Source organism: Haliotis rubra, unplaced genomic scaffold, assembly GCF_003918875.1.
Source record: "Haliotis rubra isolate DU_JTF1 unplaced genomic scaffold, ASM391887v1 Scf147, whole genome shotgun sequence".
In the NCBI taxonomy this organism is placed as follows: domain Eukaryota; kingdom Metazoa; phylum Mollusca; class Gastropoda; order Lepetellida; family Haliotidae; genus Haliotis; species Haliotis rubra.
Genome location: NW_025765414.1, coordinates 454,188 through 466,692, shown reverse-complemented (window position 1 = coordinate 466,692; position 12,505 = coordinate 454,188). Strand labels below are relative to the sequence as shown.

General features: G+C 41.0%; 1 protein-coding gene across 1 annotated transcript in view; it reads right to left on the bottom strand.

The window, feature by feature from the left end:
• Positions 1 to 924: 924 nt before the first annotated feature.
• Positions 925 to 12,505, bottom strand: part of LOC124269721 (ubiquitin carboxyl-terminal hydrolase 20-like) — a 30,241-nt gene continuing 18,660 nt past the window's right edge. The window contains exons 11-21 of the mRNA XM_046704749.1: positions 12,301 to 12,476; positions 11,210 to 11,314; positions 10,624 to 10,669; positions 8,696 to 8,807; positions 7,647 to 7,712; positions 6,459 to 6,585; positions 5,658 to 5,721; positions 4,935 to 5,040; positions 4,125 to 4,206; positions 2,043 to 2,151; positions 925 to 1,083 (exon numbers count right to left, since the gene is read on the bottom strand). Coding sequence (XP_046560705.1) covers positions 925 to 1,083; positions 2,043 to 2,151; positions 4,125 to 4,206; positions 4,935 to 5,040; positions 5,658 to 5,721; positions 6,459 to 6,585; positions 7,647 to 7,712; positions 8,696 to 8,807; positions 10,624 to 10,669; positions 11,210 to 11,314; positions 12,301 to 12,476 — 1,152 coding nt within the window. The remainder of the gene's footprint in view (positions 1,084 to 2,042; positions 2,152 to 4,124; positions 4,207 to 4,934; positions 5,041 to 5,657; positions 5,722 to 6,458; positions 6,586 to 7,646; positions 7,713 to 8,695; positions 8,808 to 10,623; positions 10,670 to 11,209; positions 11,315 to 12,300; positions 12,477 to 12,505) is intronic.

Genomic DNA, 12,505 nt, shown 5'->3' with positions numbered 1-12,505 from the left:
TTCAGGCTGGTAATGGTGCCCAAAAGACCAGTGGACTTTTTGACCACTAAGATACACTCCCCTCTCGTCCACCACCTAACCCACTTCATTACAAAAACATAGAGTTAAGTCCACATAAAGAACCCCCAATCCCAAGCGTAGTCTTAAATTTTGTCAAGATTTCAACATGTTCTCCACAAATTGTAAATTTCTGAGCATTGTGAAAATAATTTACAAATGAGGTTAAAATCGAGACCTGATGCTTATATGTTCACAAGATGTGTCATCATATTCAAGGTTGTATTAGCATCTGCAGGTTACCATTTAAATAGTAAATGTAAAATATTAATTCAGATAAGATTTAAGAAAACATTACAATTATTAATCCTGTTCCAATGTAAAAAGTGTAAATGAAAACAGCTAATATTCCCATCCTTTATTAGAACCACAGGAAGTAAAACAAAGTTGTCTCCCCTTCACTTCCCACTTCTCACACCCGGGCTAACTCATCCACAATTGGAGCTTTCTTGGTGATTTTTTCAGGCGAGTGAACTGTGATGCTTGATGCCGACATGGACCTTCCATCAGTTGATGATGAATCGAGGCTACCTGTGTCTGCGATACCCGTGTCGATGGAATCGGTGTCTCCGCTGGATGGCTTGTCTGAAGTACTTGACACCCTACAGACAGCTTCCTCCGTGTTTATCTTCTCCGAAGAACCGCTCTTGCCCCCACTCGACACAACCCCTGAGGGAACGGCACTAGAGTTCCTGTTGACTGTTCCTGAAATGGCATGTGCTGAAGTTGACCCGACGAACCATGCCCGATGCGGACAAAGACGAACTTTGCTTGATGCCCACCCCATAGATGTTGTGGAGCTTGCCTGCGGCTTGTAGCAGCAAGGGTTTTGATGTTGACGTTCTTGTATATGTGGGACTGTTATCGTCATCTGGAGGGTTTGATGAAAAAGAGCTCTGGTCCACTCCATGTTAGATTATAGATGTTGTGGAGGTAGTGCCACATCTCCTTGGACAACTGACCATGGTCTGGAGAGGACTGCTTCAGCTGATGTTGACCGTTCTTGTATACAACAAGCATGGGTTGCTGCGATCAATTCTAACCCGACTGTTTATCTATTGCATCTGGAGGGCCTGTCAAAAATTGAGTCCTGAAACAACGACAAACATGGGTTGCGATGTCAATTCTTACTCCATGTTAGATTACTAAAGATCTGTTTGTTTGTTGTTGTCTCCACTTTGACTCTCCCACTCCGGACGCCAGGCCATGCTGATGTAAAGCGATCTCAATCAGCAATATTTCCAACTGCTGTATATGGCAGCAGTATGTAAAGTCAGCATCTCAAGCTGGTTTTATGAATACCCCCACTCCAGACACATTTTTTGAGATGCAAGCAGGGGTGTATTTTCAGATGATTTGTAAGCGGGGATAATTGAGGAGTCTCACTAAATGATAAAACCAGACATTTGTGAATCCAGTGATCAACAATATTTCAGTTATATGGCGGCGGTCTGTAAATAAAGTCTGCACCAGATAATCCAGTGATCAACATCATGGGCATCGATCTATGCAGTTGGAATACGATGACATGTTTCAGCATAGAAATAAGTGTCCTTTTATACTCAGTGGCACCTAACCGATGTCTCAATGCTTCCCACACACCAGCACTGACTTTAAAGAATTCTGATGAAGGTAGAGCATGACTCATGATTTCAAGCTTTACACCATTTAACTCTGACATGTTTGAGTGAAGAATTATCAGAAACGGACAGTCAGAGCTGTAGCATTTCTGGTAAGAACAGAACTGTCAATACCAATTCATAATACCATAATTCAGTTAGTTCAAATACCTCATTGAGTCAATCTATTTTAGACCCTTAGGACATGTAGTCCATATTACTTATAATCATTTCTCAATTTGTAAATACAAAGCCAAAATTTTGTATCTACTACTATACGCCAATTCATGAGAGGAGACACCAGTGTAAGACCTAGTTAACTTGCATCACATAGTGACACAGAGATGTTTCTGTATGAAACTGTACCTGTATGAATGTCTCCATCTCGGTCTTCTGTCGGTACCGCAGCTGTTCCAGTTCTCGCTGGCATGTCTGGCAGGCATACAGATAGTTACACACAGGCCCTCCTCCAAACCTAAAACAGAAAATTAGGCAAGAATTATTTGGCCCTTGCAACCAACAGGTATTCTGTCACTACTGTAATACGGTTTGTGTATGGACTGCTACCCTGGTGTAATGGTTAGAGCGTCCACCCGGAGAGCGGAAGGTCACAGGTTCGATCCCAGGCCAAATCATAGCAAAAGATGTTAAAATATGGTACTTGTTGGTCCCTGTTGCACTCGGCAATAATGGGTATAACAAAGACTGGTCGGCTCATTATAACGTATCTGAGTGGGGTATTCATGTTTAACTGCGGTATGGTATCTCATAGGGGTGGGTATTGCAGAGAATTTTCATGTTGCGATATATTGCGATGCGGAAGCATCTGTTGCGATATGTATTGCAATATATTGCAAGGATTATTTTTTTAACAAAAACTACTTATAATCGAGTTGATGATTGATAATAAAGCAAAAACACAACAAAATCACTATGACTGATTAACCTTTTATAAAAACTTTTAATCATGACAAAATAAAAATGTAAGTAACATTTGGCACTAATGAAACAGGGAAAAGAACAATTCAAAAACAGAAATATCCGAAGATTTCCGACTGTTACAAAGTTTTCCGAATGCATGTCAAAATACCGATCAGCGTATCGCAATACGTATCGTTTTCATGTCTGAACTGGTAAATACCGGTAAACCAGTTATATTGCGCAGCCCTAGTATCTCATTGAGCAAGCACTATAAAGCCAGCTTAAGTCTGGGCTAGTACAAGCAGCCACCCATACACATGCATGCACGTCGTCATATGAGCGAAATGTTCTTAAGAACGACGTGAAACTCCATTTCACCTCCCATCACAGTTTGTGTATGCGAGTGAATTTGATTACTGAAGCTACTGATTGCCCTGTATAGTCTGTAAATAATCAAGTGGGGACCAAACAATCCAGTGGTCAATATCATGAGCATCACTTCAGCTGAGAAATTATTGTCTTACGATCCAAACCATTTGTTTGCTGCTTATGATCAGCATGCTCTGGTTAGGACCTATGTTCCTGTCTAGAACCCCAGGATTTGTAATATGGACTAGACAGTTATTCAAATCTACATTTAACAACCAAGACAACTAAAGGTAACAAATCTGCACAGCAAAGTAAGGTGAAACATACACAACAAGAAGACATGGTCATCAATGTTACATATGTTATATTTGGGATTGATATTTGACCACTTTCTACAGGGGTGGAAATAACTTTAAAATTACTAGTGTACTCCGGTACAGTGGCACATGTAAAATCACTTGCCCTGATCATTTTTCCACTATACTGTCCGGTTTCTTGTTGATTTTTTAAATAAACAACATTATTAACATTGGAAAGTCAACTGGACACCGGTACAGCGTAATATACAAATTTGCTTGCCCGACAGAAAAAAACACTGGACTTCGGACGTCAGGCAATGGGTTATTTCCACCCCTGTTCTAAATGGTACTGTGTAATTATGGTCATCGATTTCCCCTGCCACAGTGTTCTGTTCCTATTTGGTTCCTGTTTTTTAACTCCACCACGACATTCATGTCCTGAAAACACATACCACATTTGGTTTCCCTATCTATAACAGTTACTGAGAAAATCTGTTCCCATTGGGGATAAACTGCACTAAGTCAAGAAATGCATGACAAGGACCATAACTCTGTAAAGAATCTTAAACACGGTCAATCAAACTCCATCAAGGCATTCATGCTCTAAAAACACATACTAAATTTAGTTTCCCTATCTATAACGATGTTTGAGCAAATCTGTCCTTATCAACTCAGACGGACAGGATGAACGGACAGATGGAGCTCAAACCAATATCCCCTCCCACTTCATAGGGACACCAGAAATGGGATTCACACATTGTACCCATGTGGGAAATTGAACCCAGGTCTCTGGTGCGATGAGTGAATGCTTTAACCACTGGGCTACCCCACCACCCCTTGCAGCAAGTAAAGATCTTACCTGTTGTAGAGGAACTCCCACACAGCTTGGTTGAGGGGCTGGGCCAACTCCTCCACATGGTTGGTCTTCCCTGGAGGAACCCCTACACACAAACAACACAGCTTGTTATCAACTTCTTAAACTGTTCCACCATCAAAGTCACCTTCCCATAGTTTTCTGCACTAGCAGTATCACAATGTCAAGTCAACTTTGTCTGTCTGAGAGTATTTAACATTTTCTCTTTTTCTTCAGATACTGAACAGTAAACTAAGTTTATAATGAACACATTCACAAACTAACAACTATTTACGGCATATTTCAGTCAAAATGCATTTACTAAATTATAGTTGTAATGAGTGAGTGAGTGAGTGAGTATGGTTTTATGCCGCTTTCAACAATATTCCAGCAATATCACGACAGGGGACACCAGAAATGGACTTCACACATTGTACCCATGTGGGGATTCAGACCCGGGCGTGACGAGCGGACACTTTATCCACTAGGCTACCTCACCACCCCTGGTTGTAATGAACTAGATTTAGGGGCCCTTCGTGTTCAGTGACTGAGTTTAGTTTTATGCCGCACTCAGCAATATTCCAGCTATATGGTGGCGGTCTGTAAATAATCAAGTCTGGGCCAGACAATCCAGTGATCAACAGCATGAGCATCATTCTACACAATTGGGATACAATGATATGTGTCAACCAAGTCAGCGAGTCTGACCACCCGATCCCGTTAGTCGCCACTTATGACAAGCATGGGTTACTGAAGATCAATTCTGGCCCTGATCTTCACGGGTTGGAAACCCTCTGTAAAATACACAAGCAATACCTCCATGCCGACAGAGGAAGTCACGGTTTGTGATTGGGCCTGGCTCGGCAAACGTGTTGAATTTGTTGATCCACTGACGTGACACAAAGAACTGCATGAGACTTGGCTGAAACACACAACATCGTTGTATTAGCATTATTCAATGACAATGACAAAGCTTCATTCACAATACAACATTGGATATGCCCTGCTGGTGAAGAGCCGTATTCTCCATCAAAGGAAGGGTGAGTGAGCGAGTTGGATTTTACGCCGCTTTTAGCAATATTCCAGCAATATCACAGCAGGGACACCAGAAATGGGCTTCACACATTGTACCCATGTGGGGAACCGAACCCAGGTCTTCGGCGTAACAAGCAAATGCTTTAACCATTGGGCTACCCCACTGCCCCTCAAAGGAAGTGACTGACATCTTTAGAGGTGTTTCTTTGCCATGTTGAAATGTCTTATCGAGAAATTTTCCCGAATTTTCAAATGTTCATTCAAAAATGTCTAAAACCAACAGCTACCTTCTTCAACACTGATCACACAGGCTGTAAGAGGCAAATAAAAACAGAAAGGGAATCAACTTAATCTAGACCAAAGTGAAATGCCACTTGTCATGCTTGGACTACCTGACTAATATTAATTTCAAACCCAGTCTACAATAACATAACAGACAAGCCTGTGTTTACTGCATAAATATTGTATGCTCTATGTCCATATAAGGCAGTTGGTTGTAATTACCTCTTTTGCCTCCATCAGCTCCATGGCTTCCTGCCTCAGACTGTGCATCTTGTCATTCTGTTTCCTGCAAATACAAGGCCACTAATGATTAGCAGGTGTCACTTTCTACTTCCAAAATCAAATATCTGCATTTGGTTACTTACATATAGTACTCCAGGGCTACAGATAAGGGGCGTACAGGCGTAATGTACGCCTCAAAATCAATTAAGTACGACATAATATAAGATTTCAAGCTTATCGTGTACGCACATAAATACCTTTGTACGTCTAACATTTAATTTCCGTGCGTATCGTGCAAATGGAAATCTATTTCGGATAAATACTTGTCAAGTGTCTTTTGCGAAACACGATTTTACACATGAGGAAACCCCGACAGTAGGAATCCCTTGCGTTGCCATGCAACGATATGCGTCACTATTTTTTCGATTGGTTAAAAACTACACTGTTCCTATTTATATCCAGACGGACCTGACATTTCGCGCATCACACGGTCGCCAGTTATTTCTCACACGTCTTCAAATACAAATACATGGTTGGAAATAGTGATCGATGAATCGTCCAGACAAACCACATCACCAACTCGCTCACACAAAGACATGTCAGTACTCCTTCAAAATTCTCAGTACACCTCTACTTGCAATATGATGTGTAAGTACACTCGCACCCCAAAAAGTTATCTGGAGCCCTGGTACTCTCATGGTGTTAAATAACACCCAATTCTTTCATATTACAATAGTTAACTCAACACAGTTTACCATATAACAGTAGAAAAGCATGCAGGCCTCACAGTTGACGACATACCTGTAGAAGAGCACGTAAGCCTCACAGTTGACCACCTGTTGAACGTCCACCTCGGTCACGTACTGGTCATCAAACTCATACCACTGCTCATTGACGTAGTTCAGGCAGTAGGCAGTGTAGTGACCACCTGTGTCCGACAACATACATCAGTGATAGGAGGCATGAGGTATGATTCTGATGCTACCATTTTCACAATACTAAAAGTCCTGTATTCTTTGAAATTTGATAATAGGGGCATTTTAAAACTACCCGTGTTCCATTTGTTCTCAGCGGTTGAATGGTCAGGAACAATTTACAGTCAAATCCCAATGAGTCGAATGCCAGCGTCTTGAATATTATGCATAACTCGAAGGTACCTGTCGGTCCCAACCATTCCCTGTTATAGTTGATATCATTTGATTTCCGGTTACACAAATTCGTCTCATAAATACACACGATGACTCGAGAAGGAAATTTGGTCCCATGAGATTCAAACAACAGCAATCTTGTATACATAAGCCGAAGTCAGTCAATGAGAAGTTGATTGATGTAGCAAACTGATCCAATTAACAAACCAGCGCGGCTCACACCTTTCCGTGTGATAGTGATAGGGAAATCGGCTAAGCAGCGTTGTTTTAAGAACGTCAAATCTCTGCTGACTTCATACTGTCACAACAAGTCTGCCTGGATGACATCTGGTTTATTTGTGAATAGGGTAAAACTGTTCAATATTCGATCATCTTTTTTTTCTACCCTCATAGACATACCTATGTCTCGAATACATCGATAAGTCAAATTTATTACTTGGTCCCCAGCGATTCGACTCATCAGGATTTGACTGTACTTAGGGAGTACTTTACACAGCAACTATGTAAGTCATGACAAAAAAAATATTCATGCACCATTAAGACACAGTGACAGCCCTGTCATGCCTACCTCAAGATTTTCCAACATGGCTGTTATTGTGGCCATATTAAATGACAGTCAAAATAGAATATGAACCTTTTAAATAAGTTCATGGGATGAACATATATTGCGCATCAACAATACGTCAAGCAGCTTCAGAGGAAACAAACATGTCCAGCTCACATAATAATGTCTTTGAAACATTTGCCTGCAGAAGGTACTGATTGATCAACTAAAGTTAAAGATATCTACTGCTTTACACTCTCAATATTTTTAATCAAGTTCCGATAACAGGCTACTGACCTCCAGCTGTTCCATGATGACAGATGACGGCCACCAGGTTGTAGCTGGTCACTTCAGACTTGCAATCTGTACAATAAACAGCCATTGTTAAACATGCAATATGTAGTACCCTATAGATGAGGTTGTAGCTGGTCACCTCAGACTTGCAATATTCTGTACAATAAACAGCAACATTGTTATACATGCAATTTCCCTATGTAGTAAACCCTAAATAAAGCAAGTCAGATGAGGGAGACAAGCTTACTAGACTGAAAAGAAGACACCAAGACTCATGAATTGTACTAATGGTCACAGTCACATGATGAGAGTGAATAAATCTAAAAACATCCACTGTCAGGGTCTAAGAGCAACATTCTGGCCTGACTGACTAATTCCTGTCTCAGGGTTGTGGGGTAGCCTGGTGGTTAAAGCGTTCGCTCACCATGCTGAAGACCCGGGTTCAATTCCCCACATGGGTACAATGTGTGAAGCCCATTTCTGGTGTCCCCTGCCGTGATATTGCTGAAATATTGCTAAAAGCAGCGTAAAACCCAACTCACTCACTGTCTGATAATTTTCTGACAGCAGTTTCTGGCTCCAGATGGACACATATATAGCGCTGTGTACAACTCAAAAGAAGTTAAGATCCAGATGATTTGTATCTATTACCTAAGTTAATCTGTCCTTATCCTTATCTGAGTGGTATATGCCTCTATGAGCAGTGTTCGAAAAAGCCACTGGCCCACTAGCCCGTGACTAGTAAAAATCTAGTCGGGCCATAAAATCGCTACAGTCACTGGCCCGACTGGCTAATGAATTTTCATGGGGTCATTTTATAAATATAACACTCTCTCCGACTTGTTAAGCTATAACACACTATTAGATCATGCAATATTATGGCCTGATAAAAATGCTAATCATATTGGTAGCTTAATGATGAAACCCGTGTTGACTTTCAAATTTCGGACTAGTGAATTATTTTCTGGACTAGTAACTTTCAGGCATAGCTAGCCCAAATGGCTAACAAAATTTAGCTAAACCATTTTCCACACTGTCTATGAGGGACTCACCTTTGTGGAGGTAGGGCTTCATGTCGAGGCCATCCAACGGAAAAGTGACATACGTAGAGATCTTAGAGGAGTAGAATTCATGGCGGAAACGCTTCAAGTGAATACACACCACCTATAACACAGAGATATTCATAATACATGGTTTACCAATACCTGTGCAATTTGATGCCAAGATTATTATTGTAACAAACAAACTAGAGAGTTTCCATGAAAGTGACAAGTTTGTATTCAACTTCTTTGATTGGCATTCTAGAAGTTGGGTAGATGAAGGATGAGGACTATTTTTATGGATATACAACTTCTTTATTCTGTATAGGCGACGTTTCGACATAGATTCTAATGTGGTTTCAAGCAAGTCACATAGATTCTAATGTCGTCATGTCTTGACAGAATCTATGTCAAGCAAGTGATGCCTCATCCTTCAATTTTGTGTTTAAGCAGTGCCATCTATAAACAACAGTGCATAATCTTTGTGAATAATCTGAGTACTGGTGTCACTATGAATTTGAGTAGATCAATTAATAGGACAGAGTACACTTCACATGCCTGTCATCAACTCTCACACATTTTACCTGAATGTCACGCACTCAGACATTACCTCTCTAAACTCATGCATTATTGAAAAATGTTATAAACCTGCACCAAATGACATAAAAATCATGTTTAAACAAGTGTTTGCCACTGATATGGCAATGTCCCCCCCCTGCTAAAGAATGGAATATCTATATTTACTACTTTTTAATTTTTGGTCACATACAAGATGCCTGAAATGACTGGTGTCTGCATAATCACCCGATGTAGGGTGTCAACATACTTGAAAACATTGGGTGCAATGTTTTATGACATATCGCCTTTAAAAAGTGGTCAAAGTATCGTGGTGATCTTGAAGATAAGGTCAAGGTCACCCAAATAAACTGGTGTCTGTGTAATACCCCAATGTAAACTGTCACCAAATTTGAAGACATTGGGTACAACAGTCCATGAGATATCGCGTTAACAAGAGTTTGAAAAGTGGTCAGTGTCGTGGTGACCTTGAAAATAAGGTCAAGGTCACCCAAATCGACTGGTGTCTGCGTAATCCCCCAATGTAGGCTGTCACCAAATTTGAAGAAACTTGGTACAACATTTCATGAGATATCACGTTAACAAGAGTTAAACTGACTGACTGAGTTTAGTTTTACGCCGCTTTTAGCAATATTCCAGCAATATCACGGCGGGGGACACCAGAAATGGGCTTAACACATTGTGCCCATGTGGGGAATCGAACCCGGGTCTTCGGCGTGACGAGCCAACGCTTTAACCACTAGGCTACCCCACCGCCCCAACAAGAGTTAAAAGCGTGCAAAGTGTCATGGTGACCTTGAAAAACTGGTCAAGGTCACCAAAATAGACTGGTGTCTGCGTAATCCCCCAATGTAAACTGTCACCAAATTTCAAGACATTGGGTACAACAGTCCATGAAATATCGCGTTAACAAGAGTTAAAAGCGTTCAAAGTGTCATGGTGACCTTGAAGATAAGGTCATGGTCACCCAAATCGACTGATGTCTGCGTAATCCCCCAATGTAGGCTGTCACCAAATTTGAAGACATTGGGTACAACAGTTCATGAGATATCGCGTTAACAAGAATCGGGACGGTCGGACGCCGCTGAATACATAGTCCCCCATTCTGCGTTTCGGTGGGGGACAATAACCTAAAATGAGAGAGAGAGAGAGAGAGAGAGAGAGAGAGGGAGAGAGAGAGAGAGAGAGAGAGAGAGACAGAGAGAGAGAGAGAGGGAGAGGACTCATCAGAACTCTCAGGTGTGGACAGCTATGTCTTCATTATTTCCAGTATCTAAGACAGTATTAAGTGCAATTTTTTCTACTTCACCAAATTCCTTACATGTTTTAAAGGATGTACAGTGAGTAATAAAGATCATAGTTACCTCTGGTAATTCTAATACTTTGGAATACTTCAAACCATTCCTCAATCTGAAAACAAAGAAATATATGACAATCATACTTGGTTTATTCCATGTCAAGTGGTCCTGCAGGAACAGCTACATTTCCAAAGATACCTGGTTGCAAAGGGGTTGTTGTATCATGATTTTACATGATGTGCAAATGCACGTCCAGCATGCACAAACTTAGTTTGTTTTTGTTTGTTTTTTGTTTAACTCCACATTATTCCAGCTATATGGCGGTGGTCTGTAAATAATCAAGACTGGACCACACAATCCAGTGATTGACATCATCAGTATCGATCTACGCATTGGGATATGATGACTAACATCAACCAAATCAGCGAGCCTAACCACCCGATCCCGTTAGTCGCCTCTTACGACAAGCATGGGTTACTGAAGATCAATTCTAACCCGGATCTTCACTGATCTCAATTGAGCAATGGTCCACAGTCACTCCAATGTTTCCGCCTCACAACCACACCAACATGTTAGTAGACCCTGAAGACAGAGGGCACTTCAGGAAGTAATGTAAAGCCTCAATATTGAGGGTCTAACAGAGTACACCTACTTCTTGCACTTCTCACAGCTGTACATATTGTCCCCCTTGAGCTCATCAGCTGAAAAGAAGGCTGCCAAACAGTCCTGGAGAGATATGGTCGGACCCACGAACCAGCTGAAACACAGTAGCAGAGTATTTTCAAGTTTACATTACATTTAACCTATCTTATATCTTATAACTGGCTTTACCAGAGACCACATATGCGACAGATGGGTTGCATTTGGGACAGGTATTTTAAAATTCTGCAAACAGATGTGTTTGTGAGCAGTGTTTCCACTTTTTGATCGAAAAATGACTTTAGGAGATGTCTCATAAGTTTCTGAGACTGATGAGTTTGTGAGCAGTGGCTCACATGTTGTTAGAAAGATGAGACAAAAATTTAAATTCTTAGGACAAGTAAAGGCCTATGTCACCACATTATCCCAGTAATAAATTGTGTTTATCCATAATTTTCTGAAAGGGCCTGAGGCATGCAAATTGAGAAAAGAGTTCTGTTTGCTCGTAAACCAGAATCTGTTCAACATGTTAAGCAGGGTTTAACCTCGACTCCCAAACACTGGGGTCACAGGAACCCAAAATGTTTATATCAAAGGGTCCTAGCATGCAATATGAAGGTCCTGTGAAGTAACGATATATAGAGAACTGTATGTTTGGATAATTTCTTTACAGCCTGGAATGAATCATTGATCATATTGCATTGATGGATAAAATAATGCACATGACTGCTATGAAAGAAACAACCGAACACTTAGAGAAGTCAGAGATGTGTAGTGGGTTTATGTGCGTCTCTATGGACACAGTGAATTTTGTACTGCATCCATTCTCTACATCCGTGCGTACTTGACTGATATTTGCGCACCATGTAAAACCCTGTTAATTTCATCTATTTCTAAACTTTAACCTTACATTCAGTATCATGGACAATTAAGCATTAAAGCCTTTCACATTTGTTGTAAAACTGGTCAGTAGAGACCAGCAACAGATTCATCAGTGGTCAATCAGAGAGCATTATTTGGGATGGGCATTTTTTGTTCTATAATGGTTCAGTAACAGAAAGAATTTAGGTGGTGAAATCTGTATTAATGAGAGCAACTCTTTACCTCTTCATCCAATTAAACATCATTGAGATCCAGCCCTGGTTGACCTCTCCACATGCCCCGCCCTTGACGACCCCTGACCCTGGCCCCACAGCCTGGCTAGAATGCAAGACATGCAGGTGATCCTTGCTTGGAATCGGCAGACTTAAGTCTTGGAATGTCTCCTTGGTTGTAGACACCTATTGAACAGGGAGAGGAAAATTGACAG